Consider the following 19,573-nt stretch of genomic DNA (forward strand, 5'->3'; position numbering starts at 1 on the left):
CAGACAGGTGGGGGCAGTCAGCGCGTGCAACATGCGTTGCAGGCGTGTTGGAGCTCTCCATGGGCACCTCTGTGCTCATGTGGTTCTCGGCTCCCGTTCGTACACCGCGTACGAACGTCAAGCAGTCGGTCGTTGGACGGACTACAAAGTGCTACCAGGTGTAGTGGGTCTAACTTGACTCACTACTTTAGCTTACACGTTGCGCAACCTGTCTGAGGAAGCGTAGGTACTGAGTAATTACTTAGGTTAATTATACTTGAGTACACAAATATAATTTAACTTAGATAAGACTCCAAGTAGCTAGTTTAAGGTAAAATGAGAACTGTATTGTTTGTAGATTGATCTTCCTCTAAAAGCTGCTAAAACTGTTTATCATCTGTGAAAGGGGTTGACAGCGGCTGGCTGTCAGAGCCCTGCCAATATGCACTTCTCTAATTGGTAGAAAGATGCTGCTTTCTACCAATAGCATCTTTGGGTGGGTGTGGCCCACTCATTGTGGTGGCCCACTTCAATGTATCCATTGGTGTGACTTACACCAAGGTGAGGAAGTATCTAAAACTTTTAACAGATATTTATCTGTTAAACCATAAGCGACAAATGTCATGCACAAGTGACAGTTGTCACTTGTGACCGTTGTGATGCACAAGTGACTGTTGTCACTTGTGCGTGTAACCCCGTCACAATTATAGATCACATAATTCAAAGAACCGATCAGTGCATGAACGCAGTTCGTAAACTGCAAGTACAACAGTGAACCCATTATTTCATTCCGCGTTTTGTGGGCTCACAAGGAAGCTACTTTCAATCATCGTGTGCTTATGGACGCCAATACTGAGCTCAAGGGCATCTTTGGCTATGCATTCGCGCTGCATTTGATGCAGGTGCTCTCTCTCTCTCTCTCTCTCTCTCTCTCTCTCTCTCTCTCTCTCTCGAAGTGGATGAATTAAATGAAAATCGGCTCTTCAAGCGATTCAGTGGTGGGGTTCATTTGTCAGAAGTTTTTACGGGTGGGTACGAAAACTGGGATGGACAATCCAATTCTTCGTAAAAATGCTAATGACTTATCCTCGCTATTGCTCTCGGAATTGTTGGGTTTCATGCTCTGTTCACCCTCCTTGAAAATTGCTGCAGATGTCTGATCACTCTTGCATTTGCATTCTACTCCCCCCCCCCCGCTCCTCGCTCCAATCTTGTCGCTGCCCGCCCCAATGAACGTTTCACCGTCAGCAAACACCGCTTCAGCTTTCCTTGGCGCTGCTTCTTTGTGTCGGCTGTGATGGAGGCCACGTGCGCATCTAGCGCTGGTTTATCCCCTATCGGCAGTGACCAAACCGACGGCCCCGTCTGGATCTGTGCGTCGTGGAGGAAGGCTCCAAGACCCAGTTTGGAATGACGTGTTTGTCGAAGAAGGAATCGTGTCATGCACGAAATGTGAGAAAATCATTCATACGTCTGGCAAAACTCACGTCGAGCGCGTTCACTACCACTTCGCCAAAAAAGCACCAAACGGGCTTACACCCCAGCTATCACGACCTGTTTCCGCCCAGTCAAAGGTCTCTGCATGTCAGCTACAATTCGCTTTGTGGTTCTACTTGACAGGGCTTGCCTTCTACAAGGCGTCGCACCCGACCCTGGCGGCCGCTCTGACAGAGTGGACCCCGACAAATGTCGTCCACACTCGGAAGGAGATGGCGGGCCCCTTTTGGAGTCCTGCTACGAAAGACAGCGATCGGAGACCATGCTGGCCATCCGTGATCAGAAGGCGACGGTTGCAACAGATATCTGGACGGATATTAACGGAAAATCCGTGATCAACTACGTGTTGATCATGTGGTATGGGGAAATGAAGCCAAAAGCCAAAGCCGAGATAGGGTGCGGAGAAGACTCGAGGCGCCGGCGCCAACTGGCAAGTCGAACACCATCGCCAGTCAGTGGATCAAACTCCCCTGTCGCTGATTGGCATAAAAAGGTCGGTGGCGATGACTCGTCGACGGTCCCAAGTCGAGCGCAGGCGGTTGCATTTCGCTAACTACGAGTGCGGACCTACTGGCAACATCTGAACTTACGAGTCAACGGCGCCTATCCCCAATCGTCGGCGGTCTTTCGGCGGCCGTCTGAATCGTCGGTAACGCCGCCACGTTTCAGAGGAAGGACCGAAGAGTCGTGGGTTACAATTGGCAGTCCAAAACGGCCGCGTTTATACTTGATATTTGTATTGATGGATAGGAAAATTAAGAGAAGGCAGATAAGCCTTCGGACAACGATAACATAACAGCTTTTCCTCCCAACCATACAAGGGCGACACCGGTGCCTGCAGTGATCGACCTGCTGCTCAAGGTAAACCTGGTAGATAGGATTATGACTGTCGGTGGGCACATCTACTAGTGTAGCATGTGGTCATCCCTGGCAGGGCCAAGAGAGTAGTGGTCAGTGTATTGGTAGCGACGAGTCGTCGCCAGATAGTGGAGGAGCGAGGGCGCAATCCATTTATTTCTTCCCGCCGGAGTATAGCTCCGGCACCCTCGTATCACGCCGTAAAAGGCCGGGATCCTTTCTTCTGAGGGCCTGCGAGGTATATTTTGTGTGTGAGAGCGTGCTAGCCTTTGCTCGTGGCTAGTGACGCTGCGTTTCCGTCGGTCGACTAGCGGAAGCTCGGTACACAGGGGAAACATCAACCCGGTGCAAGGGAAAGTTCCTGGTCCTTGAGGTTCTAACACTACCAAGCCCATTGAGACTTCGTGACTTGGTGGGTGTTGTTGGTGGGGAAAGTGTGCCTTATATAAATCAGCGCGTCTTCCTACACGACAACTGGTGCCGCGACCCCGGATTGGTGTGACCTTCTGTGTTTCGTGCAACTGCAGGTCGATCGACTTTAAGAGCAACAACCAAGATAAGAAGTGAAGGAGAATAAGAAGAAAAAGAAGACGAGAAGAAGTATGGCGAAAGGATCACGTTCAGCGGCACCAGCAACTCCGATGAAGTCCGGCGGAACGCGTGGCGACGATTCGACTGCGGCCCTGATCACGCCGCACCTCGACCCGATTGCTGAGCGGATTGTCAACTTCGACGACTCGGTGACCAGATCCGACGCCAAGGATGAACAAATGGAGGATGATTACGGCGCTACCTGGAAGAGAAGGCGTCTGCGCCAGTGGTGGTGACACCCGAGACTCCGGGAGATGCAGTGCTGTCTGTGGGACGCAGCGCGGGTACGCGTTCATTGTCGCTAAGCCTCGCGGTTGAACTTGACGACGACGCGTGCTCCGTTACGCGGAACCTCGCGGACGTATTGTATGATGTGGATGTCCCTGGGTCAGCGTATGACGACTTAGAAGACTTTGAGGAAGCAGCCGACGACTCAAGATCACTGGTCCTGACGACTCAATGACGACAGCATGATGCTGCTTCCTCAGTGACGGCGTTGGCAGGGACGGCACCGCGTGCGCAATCATTGATATTGAGCGTAAGCAATTACGTAGGAAGCGCGGGCGAGCCACTCCTCCGGTCGCTTGTCAACCTCGACTAGACGATAGCGGCTCGACAAATCGTCGACCCACTGTCGAAGGTCGCCTTCGCCATGTCTTGCCTTGGCGGACGCGCAAGGAGTCGGGCGTATGGGCGCCAACTCTCTGATCCTACGTGCTTCAGTACGTACGAAGTATTCAAAGAGGAGCCCAGACAAGCGTTTTAGCCCCCGCAAAATGTGTTCCGGTCGAGGGCGGAGTCCCTCGACCTACAGCAGGGTAAGCATGATGCCCATGATTACGCGCAGTGTGCACGATACTTGCTCTCAAATACCGTGACTAATCCAATTGACGAGGCGACCAAGGTCGTCACATTCACGAAGGGACTTAGAGATGGGTCTATGAAGACCTATCTCTTCCGAGAGTACCCGAGTACTCTCGAAGCTGCGATTACTCTCGCAATACAAGAAGAGTTTAGCCTGCAGCAGGCTAAACACCATGCGAACGTACCGAGGCCGCAACCACGCCCGGTAGTGAGAGCGGGAGGTCCGGAACCAATGGACCTCTCGAACGCAACGGGTACAGGCTACCAACAGCAAGGAGGGAATATACGATGCCTCTGTTACAGAAGGATCGGTCACTTTGCATGGGAGTGCACAGCTCCCATGCCCCGTGGAGGTGGCCGTCGTGGTGATGCTAGGCATCGCCGTGGACCAACAACAAAAACGCGAATATCCAGTAGGCGCGGGGCGCCCTACTGGTAATGCGGTCACGAGTGCCGACATTGGGCACGCGACACTGAGGAAAAAAAAAGGAACAAGATGACAGGCCGAAGCTAGTCATCTTGAAGGTTTACTCGAAGAGAGCGAGTGACTCGAAGAGAGCGAGTGACTCTCTTCGAGCATTGGTAGATTCGTGCGCGTCGAACAACTTTGTTCGACTACGGAGTCTGCCGAGACTTGACTTCGAGGAGGTACATGTACCTCGAAGTCTACTGAAGTGCGACTGGCAACAGATGCCATCGTGAAGACCGAGAAGCGTGTCCAGAACGTGCGCTTCTCGTACAAACAACGGGTGTTTGTCGAACACTTTATCGTCCTGGACCTGGACGATAAGTTCGACGTAGTAATGGGCATGCCGTGGCTTGCACGGCATGATCCGGAAATAAACTGGAAGAAGCGCACGCTCGTACGCTTTGGCCGCGACAGCGGAACAGAAAGCGATGGTCCTGTTACCGCAGCGCACGCACCAGCAGGTGCGCGCGACTCGCCAGTCGAGACAGCGCTTAATGCTGCTGTCCCGGAGTGCCCAGGAAGTGCGCGAGGGCGCGCACAAGTGAGACCAACGTCGGCAAGGCTGCCGACGTCAGAAGAAAAAGATGTACTGGTTCCGGGAACCAACACTCGCATTCAAGTGTGTAAGGGACGTCTCTGACCCGAAGAGGTCAGGTCGACGACGACGCGTCGGCTCCGAGAGTCGACGCACCCTCGGTCATAAGGGGCTCCGCCAATGAATGGCGTCGAGGTGACGAAGGCGTGTCAACTCCGGGAGTTGACGCTGCAAACAGTGCGGACGGTTGCAAACGTCTTGTACTGACGCAATTGCATGCTGTCGTGTAGCCGGGCTGCACGACGAAGCGCCATGCGATCAAGCCGGGCTTGATATCGCCCGCCCGCAGACAGGGTGTGCCGGCGAAGGGAAACACTCCCGTGCAGCCGAGATGCACGAAGGAAAATGCGGTCAAGCCGGGCTTGGTACCACGCGCCCGCGGACAGGGTCCGCCGGCGAACAACTGTCCACGGCCGGGCCTGGACCAGAAGAACAACTGTGCGGGTGCGGAGCCCGGCTCCGCACAAGAAGAAGACGACGCATGCGGAGAACGCTGCGCAAGTCTCGGTCCGGGACCGAGACGCAACAAGAGCAGTCTGCTGGGCAGACAAAGGCGGTGACGCCGGACGTCGAGAGGCTAAGCGTCGTGATGCGCACCGATACTGGATTCCAGTATCATGAGATGGAACTCGCTAGTCCTCCGACGACGGCGTCGGAGTTGACTTCGCTTCCAGCCATGAGCTGGAAGCGCTTCACGCGCGACTTGCACGATGGACGCATCGAGCAGGTCGGCGTTCTTTCGGACAGCGAAAGAACGAAGAGCGAGAGCGAAGAGCTGCCTCAGCTCTTCACGGGAAGTACCACTGAGAGTGAAGACACTATCAGTGCGAAGACGAAGCGAGAACGCTTCGAGGAACAAGATTGGGACTCGCTGAAGTCGAGTCCCTATTACGAATTATTGAGAGAGTACAAAGATGTACTCCCCGAAGAGATTCCTGTGGAGCTTCCGCAAGATAAGGGCATTCAGCATGAGATTGATCTCGTGCCGGGCACGAAGTATTGTGTCACGCGGCAGTGGCCACTGCCGCGAGAGCACGTAAGAGCAATCGACGACTTCTTCGAAAGTCGTCGCAGAGCAGGACAAGTGCGGGAATCAAAGTCCCCGCACAATGGTCTGATGTTCTGTGTCAAAACGCCACAGGGCGGATGGCGCATCGTTCATGCATACAATAAGCTGAACGATGCGACGGTACCGGCACAGACGCCGATACCACGAAAAGATGTCATCATCGATTCGATGGCCGGGAGCACCATTTACAGTGTTCTCGACTTACGAGATGCGTTCTATCAGATCCTAATGCGTGAGAGCGATATTCCTCTCACGGCGGTGAGCACGCCCAGCGGCATGCTCTGGAAGTGGCTAGTAATGCCTCCGAGGCTCAAGAACGCCCCTACTTCGATGATGTGTTCATCCACAGCCAGGATGTGGACGGGAAGACCGACGTAGAGATGCACAGAGTGCATCTCCGGAAACTACTTGAGCTTATGAGAAAGCATAAGCTCTACGCGAACCTGAAGAAGTGTATCTTCTGGGCGAGCGAGATACCCGTACTCGGGTGTCTCGTAGGGAAGAATGGTGTTCGCCCTGACCCGGAAAAGGTCAGGGTTATCTTATCAATGAATGGCCAATGCTTTCACGTGTCAAGGAACTGAGGCAGTTCCTTGGCTTGACCACGTACTTGTGCAAGTACGTGGAGGATTACGCGGGCAAGATCCGCGCGCTGTCACAGCTTGTTAAGAAGGAAGCTGTGTGGAATTGGACAACCGATTGCCAAAAGGCATTCGATGCCGTCAAACGGGACTTGACTGAGGCGCCGATCTTGTCAGTGGCTGACCAAGATCGTCCATTCCACGTCGCATGTGACGCATCCGACTTCGCGATCGGATGTGCGTTGATGCAGCACGATCACGAGGGCCGTGATCGTGTCGTCTATTACCAGTCACGTCAGCTGAAGGCAGCTGAGCGCAAGTATCCGGTACATGACAAGGAGCTCCTTGCCATGAAATATGCACACGCAAAGTTCCGAGTGTATTTGCTTGGTAGCAGACCATTTCTGGTCTACACCGACCATGCATCACTGCTCACCGCAGTGAAGTCGCCACACATATCACAAAGAATGGCGAGATGGCTCTCATTCTTCGCAGAGTATAACTTCCGGGTAGAATACAAACCCGAAAGATTGAATGTGGTGGCTAACGCGTTATCGCGTCGGCCGGACTATGCAGACGTTGTTGACGTCAATGCCATTGACGCCATGCCAACGAGCGCACCCACCTCGTCTCTGTTAGACGACGTGAAGGCCGCGTACGCGCACGACGCGGACACGAAGCTCTTGCTGGCCTAAGCACAACACCTTCTGACAAGGCTCGTCCGACGCTGCCGAAACATCTTCGTGCGCGTGCACACCGATATCGGGGGCGCGACGGAATACTGATTTATAATGTAGTCGATGACAACGCGATCCGCGTTGTCGTGCCAAATGACCATGACCTGCGCCTCAAGATCATGAACGAGTATCACGATGCCCGGACTGCGGGACATCTCGAACGTGAGAAGACATGCGTTCTTCTCACGCGTGGCTTCTGCTGGTGCTTCGCTCACTCGTCCCAATACTGGAGTGAGTGTTCGCCGATGGTAGAGTTTGCCATCAACAAATCAGTGGATGCCTCGACCGGGCATACAGCGTTCTACGTGAATGCCATACGGCATCCACGACTGCCGAGTTTACTCGGAGTGGTGGCTCCCACTTTAAGTGGGGGAGGATATACGACTGCAATACAGCAGCCGCAGAAAACCGCTGACATTTGCACAATGTCAGCTGCAACAATGAACAAACCACATGAGTCTGCGCAGGGCGCAGAGTCCTCCAACAACAAGGACAAAGACCACGGGTCTGCGCAGGGCGCGGACACCGCGAAGAACCACGCAGAGGCCGGGCCTCTAGCGCAGAGCGAGATGGATCACTTCAGCTCGGATACAATCGTCTTCATTAATAAAAGCCAAGCCGCAATTAGGTTGTCGAAGATGGAATAGCAGCTTCTGTTGTTCAACAGAAGCCGAACGCAGATAATGCGGGCAGAGGCAACACAAATGAATTCAAGGTGGGTTCATTGGTTTTGTTAGCTACTCAAAACCTGCCTAAACATGCAGTTTCGGATTTCGGAGCAAGTAAGCTTGCTCCGCGCTTCATCGAGACGTTCACTGTTAGCACAACCACGGCAACGCTTACACACTAAGCATACCGTCTAGCATGCGCCTCCATCCGACCTTTTACGTGGGACGACTAAAGTGATACCTGCAGCACGAGCCACCTAGCTCGGCTGACCCGGAGCCGAGACAGAAGCGGAATCTTTGGCCTCGGCAACGAGCGGCCTCTCCTCCAGCGCGTCCGCGCACTGGAGCAACTCGTTCACCCGGGTCCCCAACTCGACCTGGATATTCCAGGCGGTCTGCGAGACCGCCGTGAACTAGGCCTTCTGGTTCGCCAGCTCCTGCTTCAGGGCGGCGAACTCAGCGCCCTGCAGACGCTCCACGGTGGTAACCCGGTCGTGGAGGTCGTGCGGGGGCGTGAACCGATCAGCCCGGGGCTGATCATACCCGGGGCGTGTTCCCGCCACCGCCGATCCGTGACGCCCGCGACTCAACCCGCTGGATTGTTGAGCAGATTGTTGACCATAGTATCCCGAAAACGAACCCTCAAGGGGCTCGTTTTCGTATTCGTTGGATAGGATTTCCTCCTCATCAAGATACATGGGAGACGCGGAACGTCTTGCTGGAGGACGTTCCGGAAATGGTGACGGCGTACGAAGCGCAGTACGCGCTGGCGCAGCAGAAGTAGTGCGAGCGCTGCGGTCATCGCGAGCGCCCGAACGTTCACGTGCGAAGAACTTAGCGCGGAGCTCTTTGAGACTTTCGGGCGCACGGAACGACGTGTACCCGTTCAGGTCGCGGTCGCGCAAGCGTACCACCCCTGGGAAACATTTCGCGCACTGAAAGCCCTCGTGCAGAGCGCACGGCACGTTAGCCTTCTCCGCAGCAACGTGGAGCTGCTCCAACCTTTCACGCTCCGAGTACGTCTCGAAGCAATCACGCGCTTGCTTAATCCGTTCACGGTAAGCATCCAGCTTCTTGTTGAAGTTCTCAACAAAAGCATTCCAACTTTGCCAAAGTGCCTGCCACTTAGGCACTTTGCTGCGAGAAGATGCTATGGTGTAGCGGGATCTGCCAAAATCTTGTTAAGGCAAGATCGGGCTTCCCACCAATGCCCAGACACCGACTAACGGAGGGGGTCCCCCAACGATCCGTGATCGATTGAACTTGGTCTCACCTTGTGTACCCGTCGGCGGGCTGGATCTGCTCTCTCGGGGCTCCGAAGAAGCTGCACTTGGTGAAGGTTGACCGTCTTGGTGTGATGCGGGGAAATGGGGTGGAGCAGCGGGGAAATCTTCGCTCTGCGTCCTGGTGTGTGTCTCGATCGGATGCCTTCGACTCCGATCTAGTGGCCTGGAGTTGATCCGGGGCCTGTTGTTGCTTTTTCGTAGGCGCTCCTTTCCTTCTTCCTTTCCTTGAGTTGCTTGCTGCTTCCTGTAGCGGGATCGAGTTCTGTTGATATGTGAAACGATCGCCGGCCGAACAAATAAGTCCGGTCGACCGAGGGCTTCCACACAAACAGTAGCTCACTAGAGCAGGGAGAGCTGGCCAAAAAAAATATTGCTTCAGGCTTAACCCAAACTGCTAGATCAACTACTTTCTTCTTGTAACTTGGTCGGGGCCAATGCGATTCCCCGAAATGTGAAGCCTTGTGCCCTTGGATGCAGATTCAGCTCTGAATTATGTTTAGCCTGTGTCACCCTACAGTCTACCATCCCTACGCTGATCCTACAACTAGATGCTAACGGGACCCTTGCCCTGGCTGTACCTTCTGATGCTTCCCATCCTTCGACGATCGACGATCGGCGATCGGCGATCGGCGATCGGCCCGATTCTGTATGCCGATCGCGAAACATCCCAAACCTGTATGCCGATCGGTGATCTTCCCCGAACCAGTATGCCGATTGACGATCGTTCTCGATCCGTATGCCCGATTCGGTAATCCGTCCCGATGGGCCGTCGACCCTGCCTTGTCACGGTCCCGCTCCGCCGATCCTGCCGTTTCCCGCGCTCACGCGAGCGTCCCTCCGGCTCTACAATCGCCGACTGCGTCTGACCCCAAATCCAGTGGCTTCTAGTTGTTCCGACCAATACTGACCACACCCGATCGGATTCCTTCATCCTCCTGACACCCGGGCGTCACTGAGCCGGATCGCGTGTCCTTACTTGTCTTCTTCCTTCGTCTTCTTTCCTAGATTTGGATCCGTTCTGATCCGGGCCGGCGATTGATGTGCATCGTCCCCTCTGGGAATTTTTCTTGATTGACGCTCTACCACAATGCCTTCTTGCTTTGAAACCATCGGAGCTCATGAAAGAGGCCGATGTAATAATCGCGCCTTTGATGCGTTTCCGCATCAAAGTGCAGCTCGGCAGCCACGGCGTCATCTTTGATGGCGCTGCATACGTATAACGACACCTCATTTGGACGTACCGAGTTCCCATACCAGTCCAAGATCTCGGACGCGGACGGCATCCACGGATCGCGCGCTGCAGGCGCAGCGCGCGGAGAGCCTAGAGCTTTGGAATCACGCGCTGCAACTGCAGCGCGCGGAGAACTGAGGGCCCCAGCGGAAGCGAGTGGAGTATCGCTCTCAGTTCGCGAACGCTTCGAGCTCGAAGCGTCCAATTCGTCCCCTTCACGCGGGCGAATGTTCTTGGCATGAGGGTCGAGCGATTCGCTCGACACTGAGTCTTTCCGCTTTGAGGGCGAGTCCTCCTCGCCCTCCATATCTTCATCATCGTTGTCGAGGTCGACGACGTCGCCATATTTCGCCTTCTGGCGTTCGAAGTAGTCGTCGATGGAGAGATGACTCTCCACCGACTTCGGAGTCTTCTTCTGAGGCGCGCTCATCGATGAATGAGCGCGGGTTTATTCTCCAAACGCGGAAAATTGACGAATGGTCAATTCCGAAGATTGACGCGCGGAGAGCCCGCGCGTCTAACCTTAAGGGGGGATGGTGTAACGGGGTTACACGCACTAGTGGCTACAAGCCACTTTTGATTTAACAGATAAAATATCTGTTAAACGTTTTAGATACTTCCTCACCTTGGTGTAAGTCACACCAATGGATACATTGAAGTGGGCCACCACAATGAGTGGGTCACACCCACCCAAAGATGCTATTGGTAGAAAGCAGCATCTTTCTACCAATTAGAGAAGTGCATATTGGCGGGGCTCTGAAAGCCAGCCGCTGTCAACCCCTTTCAAAGATGATAAACAGTTTGAGCATATTTAGGAGGAAGATCAATTTACAAACAATACAGTTCTCGTTCTACCCTAATCAAGCTACTTGGTGTTTTATTTGATTTATATTATATTTCTGTACTCGAGTATGGTTAACTCAAGTTATTACTTAGTACCAGCGATTCTGCAAATACCTAGCGAAAAGTGTAAGCAAAAGTAGCGAGTCAAGGTACACCCACTACAACTATGGTCAACAATCCGCTCAACAATCCAGCGGGTTGAGCCGCGGGCGTCACGGATCGGCGGTGGCGGGAACACGCCCCGGGTATGATCAACCCCAGGCTGATCAGTTCGCGCCTCCGCACGACCTCCACGACCGGGTTACCACCGTGGAGCGTCTGCAGGGCGCTGAGTTCGCCGCCCTGAAGCAGGAGCTGGCGAACCAGAAGGCCTAGTTCACGGCGGTCTCGCAGACCGCCTGGAATATCCAGGTCGAGTTGGGGACCGGGTGAACGAGTTGCTCCAGTGCGCGGACGCGCTGGAGGAGAGGCCGCTCGTTGCCGAGGCCAAAGATTCCGCTTCTGTCTCGGCTCCGGGTCAGCCGAGCTAGGTGGCTCGTGCTGCAGGTATCACTTTAGTCGTCCCACGTAAAAGGTCGGATGGAGGCGCATGCTAGACGGTATGCTTAGCGTGTAAGCGTTGCCGTGGTTGTGCTAACAGTGAACGTCTCGATGAAGCACGGAGCAAGCTTACTTGCTCCGAAATCCGAAACTGCATGTTTAGGCAGGTTTTGAGTAGCTAACAAAACCAATGAACCCACCTTGAATTCATTTGTGTTGCCTCTGCCCGCATTATCTGCGTTCAGCTTCTGTTGAACAACAGAGCTCTTCAAAATGTCGACGAGCACGCGATTCACGCGTTCGGTTTGACCGTCCGTCTGCGGATGATCCGCAGTCGACATTGAAAGTTGGCTCCCAAGAAGTGTAACAGGTGCGCTGTGAAGCGCGGGTCTCTGTCCGACACGATGTCGGTCGGCATGCCATGGTGTTTGAACACCATGTCGACGAACAGACGGGCCGTCTGCTTCGCGGTCACATCTGCCGGCACCGCAGCAAGATGTACCATCTTGCTGAAGCGGTCGACGAAGACCACAACACCAGTATTCTCTCCGCTGTCCGGGGGAAGGCCAATGATGAAGTCCAAAGACATGGACTTCCAACACTCCGACGGAATCGGTAGTGATTGCAATGGAGCCTGCCCAAACGGCGCAGGCTTTACGCGTTGGCACACCTCGCAAGCACGGACGTACTTGCGCACCCACTTATACTGGTGGTGCCAGTAGAAGTCGCGCGTGAGAAGGACGTATGTCTTCTCACGTTCGAGATGTCCCGCAGTCCGGGCATCGTGATACTCGTTCATGATCTTGAGGCGCAGGTCATGGTCATTTGGCACGACAACGCGGATCGCGTTGTCGTCGACTGCATTATAAATCAGTATTCCGTCGCGCCCCCGATATCGGTGTGCACGCGCACGAAGATGTTTCGGCAGCGTCGGACGAGCCTTGTCAGAAGGTGTTGTGCTTAGGCCAGCAAGAGCTTCGTGTCCGCGTCGTGCGCGTACGCGGCTTTCACGTCGTCTAACAGAGACGAGGTGGGTGTGCTCGTTGGCATGGCGTCAATGGCATTGACGTCAACAACGTCTGCATAGTCCGGCCGACGCGATAACGCGTTAGCCACCACATTCAATCTTTCGGGTTTGTATTCTACCCGGAAGTTATACTCTGCGAAGAATGAGAGCCATCTCGCCATTCTTTGTGATATGTGTGGCGACTTCACTGCGGTGAGCAGTGATGCATGGTCGGTGTAGACCAGAAATGGTCTGCTACCAAGCAAATACACTCGGAACTTTGCGTGTGCATATTTCATGGCAAGGAGCTCCTTGTCATGTACCGGATACTGCGCTCAGCTGCCTTCAGCTGACGTGACTGGTAATAGACGACACGATCACGGCCCTCGTGATCGTGCTGCATCAACGCACATCCGATCGCGAAGTCGGATGCGTCACATGCGACGTGGAATGGACGATCTTGGTCAGCCACTGACAAGATCGGCGCCTCAGTCAAGTCCCGTTTGACGGCATCGAATGCCTTTTGGCAATCGGTTGTCCAATTCCACACAGCTTCCTTCTTAACAAGCTGTGACAGCGCGCGGATCTTGCCCGCGTAATCCTCCACGTACTTGCACAAGTACGTGGTCAAGGAACTGCCTCAGTTCCTTGACACGTGAAAAGCATTGGCCATTCATTGATAAGATAACCCTGACCTTTTCCGGGTCAGGGCGAACACTCATTCTTCCCTACGAGACACCCGAGTACGGGTATCTCGCTCGCCCAGAAGATACACTTCTTCAGGTTCGCGTAGAGCTTATGCTTTCTCATAAGCTCAAGTAGTTTCCGGAGATGCACTCTGTGCATCTCTACGTCGGTCTTCCCGTCCACATCCTGGCTGTGGATGAACACATCATCGAAGTAGGGGCGTTCTTGAGCCTCGGAGGCATTACTAGCCACTCCCAGAGCATGCCGCTGGGCGTGCTCATCGCCGTGAGAGGAATATCGCTCTCACGCATTAGGATCTGATAGAACGCATCTCGTAAGTCGAGAACACTGTAAATGGTGCTCCCGGCCATCGAATCGATGATGACATCTTTTCGTGGTATCGGCGTCTGTGCCGGTACCGTCGCATCGTTCAGCTTATTGTATGCATGAACGATGCGCCATCCGCCCTGTGGCGTTTTGACACAGAACATCAGACCATTGTGCGGGGACTTTGATTCCCGCACTTGTCCTGCTCTGCGACGACTTTCGAAGAAGTCGTCGATTGCTCTTACGTGCTCTCGCGGCAGTGGCCACTGCCGCGTGACACAATACTTCGTGCCCGGCACGAGATCAATCTCGCATGCGCCTCCATCCGACCTTTTATGTCGGACGACTAAAGTGATACCTGCAGCACGAGCCACCTAGCTCGGCTGACCCGGAGCCGAGACAGAAGCGGAATCTTTGGCCTCGGCAACGAGCGGCCTCTCCTCCAGCGCGTCCGCGCACTGGAGCAACTCGTTCACCCGGGTCCCCAACTCGACCTGGATATTCCAGGCGGTCTGCGAGACCGCCGTGAACTAGGCCTTCTGGTTCGCCAGCTCCTGCTTCAGGGCGGCGAACTCAGCGCCCTGCAGACGCTCCACGGTGGTAACCCGGTCGTGGAGGTCGTGGAGAGGCGCGAACCGATCAGCCCGGGGCTGATCATACCCGGGGCGTGTTCCCGCCACCGCCGATCCGTGACGCCCGCGACTCAACACGCTGGATTGTTGAGCAGATTGTTGACCATAGTATCCCGAAAACGAACCCTCAAGGGGCTCGTTTTCGTATTCGTTGGATAGGATTTCCTCCTCATCAAGATACATGGGAGACGCGGAACGTCTTGCTGGAGGACGTTCCGGAAATGGTGACGGCGTACGAAGCGCAGTACGCGCTGGCGCAGCGGAAGTAGTGCGAGCGCTGCGGTTATCGCTAGCGCCCGAACGTTCACGTGCGAAGAACTTAGTACGGAGCTCTTTGGGACTGTCGGGCACACGAAACGACGTGTACCTGTTCAGGTCGCGGTCGCTCAAGCGCACCGCGCCTCAGTGATGAGCACAGGGCGATAGTGCGGCGTCTTGCCTTCCTCTAGTGCTATTCACCACATCTAAATTCGAAGTAGAAGGGAAGTTACTGCGGCAACAAGTCCGACGACCAAAACCTATTTTATTTTTTTGGTAGTTCCAGAAAGCTAAAATCCTGAGCTATCCGATAGGCCAATCAGCGATCTCTAAATCGAGTTAGAACATTCTAAAAACATTCCTAGATGATCCTAGATTCTATTTATGAAATTGTTACCAGTCAATAGCTTCCAGTTTCTGCACCTGAGCAGATACGTCTTTCAGCTCCTCAAGAAGGGGACCGCCCTCGGGGACAGGAAGAGCATCAACTGCACTCACGGGAGGCGCGGTTTCTTCTTCACTCGAGCTACTGTCGCCTCCTGAGCCATCGTTCCAGCCTCCGTCGGTGCGGTCAGACAGTTTTCAGAGTTCGTTTTATTTTTGCAGCTTCGTCTCCTCACCACACCAACTTTAGAGGCCAATTACAAAACAGGTTAGAGATACTTTTGATAAAATTCCTTTCATACATAACCCTATATGATAGGAAACCAAGCCACCTGAGCGAGGACGAGGTCCGTGCTTGGGTTTACAGCGTGGCGAATGAAGGACGGCGTCGGCTGTACTGGTGTTTCGTGCACTTGATCTGATGGACGTCTCCGAATTGGGTAGTTTACGAGCAGCCGAAGGCGAGGCGAAAGGTGAAGAAATCCGTCTTGATATTTATTTGCACCAAATTGAGAACGGGGGTCCAGCAAGTTATTCACGATTAATGACACGCGAACTCTAGTAAATGGGTTGCGACTCATTAGCTTTCTACCTTCGTGTTTTCTAGATGCTTGTCCATCTCTTCGTATAGAACATCCAGCAGTAGAGTGTGAAATAAGCGCCGCGTGCCCAGAAGTTTGCGCTCCCGTAGCCAAACCTCGAGATCGTGTCGCCGCATCACATGGTAGCAGATTGCAGTAGGTTGATGGGGGTCTAGGTCCTGAATATAGTTCCGGAAACACTTCATATCTCCATTACGAGTGTACACGTCGTCCCAGAAAATATACCAGAACGTGACGGCTGGGTGCGAGTGGATGAACCTCATCCGCAGATACAATGAGTCCAGAGCCGTTTGGTGCGTCTCGGCCAGTAACTTGAGCCGAGGGTTCGCTTCGCGATACCTGAAGTGATCCTCAAGCTTTTCTCGAGAAAGGTGTGAATTGTTGTACACAAAGTACCAGAAGGAATCGGTAAGTGTTGCGTTGGCTTGAGTGTGTTTGATCTGCAGTCCTCGCCGATACTGCTGATGTTTCTCCCGAAGCTCAGGCACCCCAGTCTCCCAGACCTCCCTTGTCTGCTCGAAGATGGTTGTAAGTTCTTTGCTCTCGAGCATCGTTGACGTAAGACCAATATGAGATTCCTTCATGACCGCAACGCGACCCGATTGTTCGAACACCATGCCCGTATGGGGTGCGATAGCTTTTCCGTGTCCATCTCGATACGTCATGGTGACATCGAACCCCTCCGCCATGATTCTGCCCTTTTCATCCCCCTTCGTTCCTACTCCGATAACTCCATTCGTGTAGTAACAAGTGAAAGTGACCGTAGTGAAGCGCGGCGTCGTCTGTGTATTCCCGTTTTGATCGGTGGTCTGGATGTAGCCGTCCGGAACTGTCACTCGCTCTTGCCGAGAGAATGGGAAGTTGATACGGGTGGCGTGATCGCTGAGCACTCGAAGTTTCTGCCTCAACTCCCGCTTCGCCATGATGCGAGCGGTAAAATTCAGGAAAAGCAGCTTCGCCAGCTTCGAGTCTCCTTTGGTGCTGTCGATATCATCGCGAATGATGGTTTCGTCGTTGCAGTCGTCGTACACGACGACACAGTGGAATGGGTACGGCACCACGTACATCTTGCCAAAACACGTGTTGGAATCGAGGTGGCCGTCGCGAGTTCCCGTGGCGTCGTCCCAGTAAACGTCGACTCCTTCCAGGGCAGTTCGCATGGTTTCGCGAAGTTTCATGTTATGAGCATCCTCTTCTCCTCGCCAGTGCGCTCTCACGCGATGGATCCCCGACGCTACGATTGCTTGCTCGAGAGCGGTAAACCTGTCGACGATGTTCATCCCCTTCGAGTCTTCGGTTGGTTCACTACTATTTTGTGCCACTTCGAGCAACAACGCCCGCCAGAAGCCGTGCCACACACGGTGCTTCGCTTCTCGCTCAAGTTCCCAAAGCGGGAGCACATTTTTTGCCGGCGCATCGTCGATTCCACGACAAGTATCGCTAAATGTTAGCCAGCCCAGCACATTTTTCACGGTGAGACGGGCCCCGGGCATACCAAGGAGAATCACCACGAGCATGACAAAGAAGTTAATGATGTGCGCAGTACTGACGACGATTGCTACGATTTCCAGCGTATGCGAAGGCGCCATATCCAAGTTCCCATTGACCGCAACCAGACCACCGATACAAGTCGTAAGGGCCGTGAGCTTCCCGCTGATCTCCATGACGTTGTTCAGTGGGTCGATGAATGGCGTGCTGTAGCATGTAAGACCCACAACTACCGCGTAAAACGTAACCAGAATAATCCCTCGGAGGACGATAGAGTCGGCGGCGGTCAGCACAATCACAAGCGCTAGTACCAGCTTGATCAGCAGCTGCAGTACCTTGTAGTAGCTCCAACGCTGCTCGAATCCAGCATAAAGTGATCGGTACGGACACCGAAGTTGGTTCGGGTCACGCGTAACCAGACGTTCGTACACTTTATCGTCGAATGGAACCTCCTCGCCATCCACATCATACGTGACTTTCGCATTTTCAAGCGATCCCGTCGGCCGATTGTCAGTGATTGTTCCGACGAGTATCTTCGGCAACTGGAGCGTGAAGGTGACAAGCAGGAGAATGGCGATCGCAATAATAATGTCCCAAGCCGGTTGTGTGCCTTCCCAACGATTCAAGACCAACTCCGAAGCGCTGTTTCCTGCACTGCTATAGCCATTCGAAGTCGTAAATGCAGTGACCGTGACCACGGAGCTGTCGAAGTCGCTCGACGAGTTCATCAAACCGATGATTCCGGAGCTGCTCGAGTCGTTCAGCGCTGCGAAGCTGAAATTACGATCAATGTCGAAGCTGCTTGAGGTGTTCACGCCACTGAAGTAGCCGTCGTAGCTCGAACCAAATTCAGTGCCGTTCTTGAAGCTGTTGTAGTACCCGCCACTGGAACCTCCAGTGGTAGTTGTAGTGGTTGTGATGCCTCCACTGTAGCCGCTAGCGCCTCCGTTATACCCGCCATATGCATTTCCACTGCTCCCAGCGTAACCCGTAGAAGTACCTGTATTGCCGTTGCTGCCAGCGTTGCCGGTGTACCCCGAGTAGTTGTCGGCTCTGAGCAGTCGATGCGTTGCGGCTTCCACAACGATTTCGAGGCAAAGTCGCGTCAGCGGTAAGTAAATCGTGAGGCAGGCAGTGATTATATACGTGAAGAGCGCAACTCGCGTCTTCTGTTTGGTCGCAAGGTCGGCCCATGAATCGGCTTCGTGACCCTGGCGCACTTCATCCCGTCGGCTATGCAGACGCCGACCGAAAACGGCAAACCACACGTAGCTCAGGTAGACAGCGGCAACGGCAGCGATCAAAAGCCACATCGCAATGTCGATCATCAGCTGGTGGCTCAGTGAAGCGCCTTTGACAACCGCGACCACATTGATCGACACAACGTCGTAGATGCTGCTGACTCCATTGAGGAAGCGGCTCATCTGGGTGGCGATGTGATGCTCGTCAATGTAGTCGAGCGCAGCGGCGTACAAGCCGCCGAAGAAAAGCCCCACTGTCTGGAAGTAATCACGAGCGATCTCTAGTCGAAGAAGCGGAGGCAGTCCTGCACGTGCCAGAATGGCTGCAATGGTCCCAACTGTAGCAATCTCACCGCTCCGTAGTGTGTCCAAGGCTGCGTCGATTGCCTCTCGACTTTGTGCGAAGACACCATCAAGTCCACTGAGCCCCTGAGAGATTATTGCCTTTCCCAACGGCGAGTTGTACACCTTGATAGCCTCCGCGGTGACTACTCCAATTTCTTCCGTCGCCGAGTCCACCACTTTGGTGGCAGCTTCGGCTAGATTCTCCCATTGCTTTGTCGTCGAGTCGGTCAAGCGTGAGCACAAATCGGCCCAGTCTTCACTCGACAGAGTGTCGTGAATAGCGCGAAGATGTTGCTGGAGTTCAGTACTCACTTCAGCTGCAAGAGGTGTTCCAGTCTTAGCGAGAGCTTGAATTTCCCCTTGAAGTCCATGACTTATCGCGGAGGCCAGCTCAGTGGACGACGATATCGCTGCCGCCAACAGTTCGCCGATGGCCTTTGCGTTCAGAGTCTCTACTGCGGAAGCAGCTGTAAACTTGATCAGCTTCTCGGCTTTTTCGATGAAGGCGTCGTTGATGGCTTCGTGTACCACCGACCATAAAGTCATCAACTCAAACACAGGCTTCGAGGTCGTTGTGACCGCTACACAGGCGGCCATGGCCTCGCGTAGCTTGACCAGGCTCGACGACATCGCCTCTTGGCAATCTCCCCAGTCGTAGCTTACGGACTTCGCCAGGGCTCCGCAGCTCTTGATCTCGTCCACGAATTGTAATGCGAGAACTTCGCCCGAGACGGCCATGCGCTCGATCGCCGCTAGACATGCCGGAGAGACGGCTTTCGCGATGATCACAAAGTG

The 19,573-nt window shown here is 54.1% G+C and overlaps 1 protein-coding gene across 1 annotated transcript; it reads right to left on the reverse strand.

The window, feature by feature from the left end:
• Window positions 1-15,682: 15,682 nt before the first annotated feature.
• On the reverse strand, window positions 15,683-19,516 carry IUM83_19353 (white protein; the record flags this gene model as incomplete). The annotated part of the gene is made up of 1 exon (XM_067944399.1): window positions 15,683-19,516. One exon carries the CDS (start codon window positions 19,514-19,516, stop codon window positions 15,683-15,685), a length of 3,834 nt encoding a protein of 1,277 aa, XP_067786773.1.
• Window positions 19,517-19,573: the final 57 nt, after the last annotated feature.

The sequence above is a fragment of the Phytophthora cinnamomi genome, assembly GCF_018691715.1.
Source record: "Phytophthora cinnamomi strain GKB4 chromosome Unknown Contig64, whole genome shotgun sequence".
Lineage (NCBI taxonomy): Eukaryota > Oomycota > Peronosporomycetes > Peronosporales > Peronosporaceae > Phytophthora > Phytophthora cinnamomi.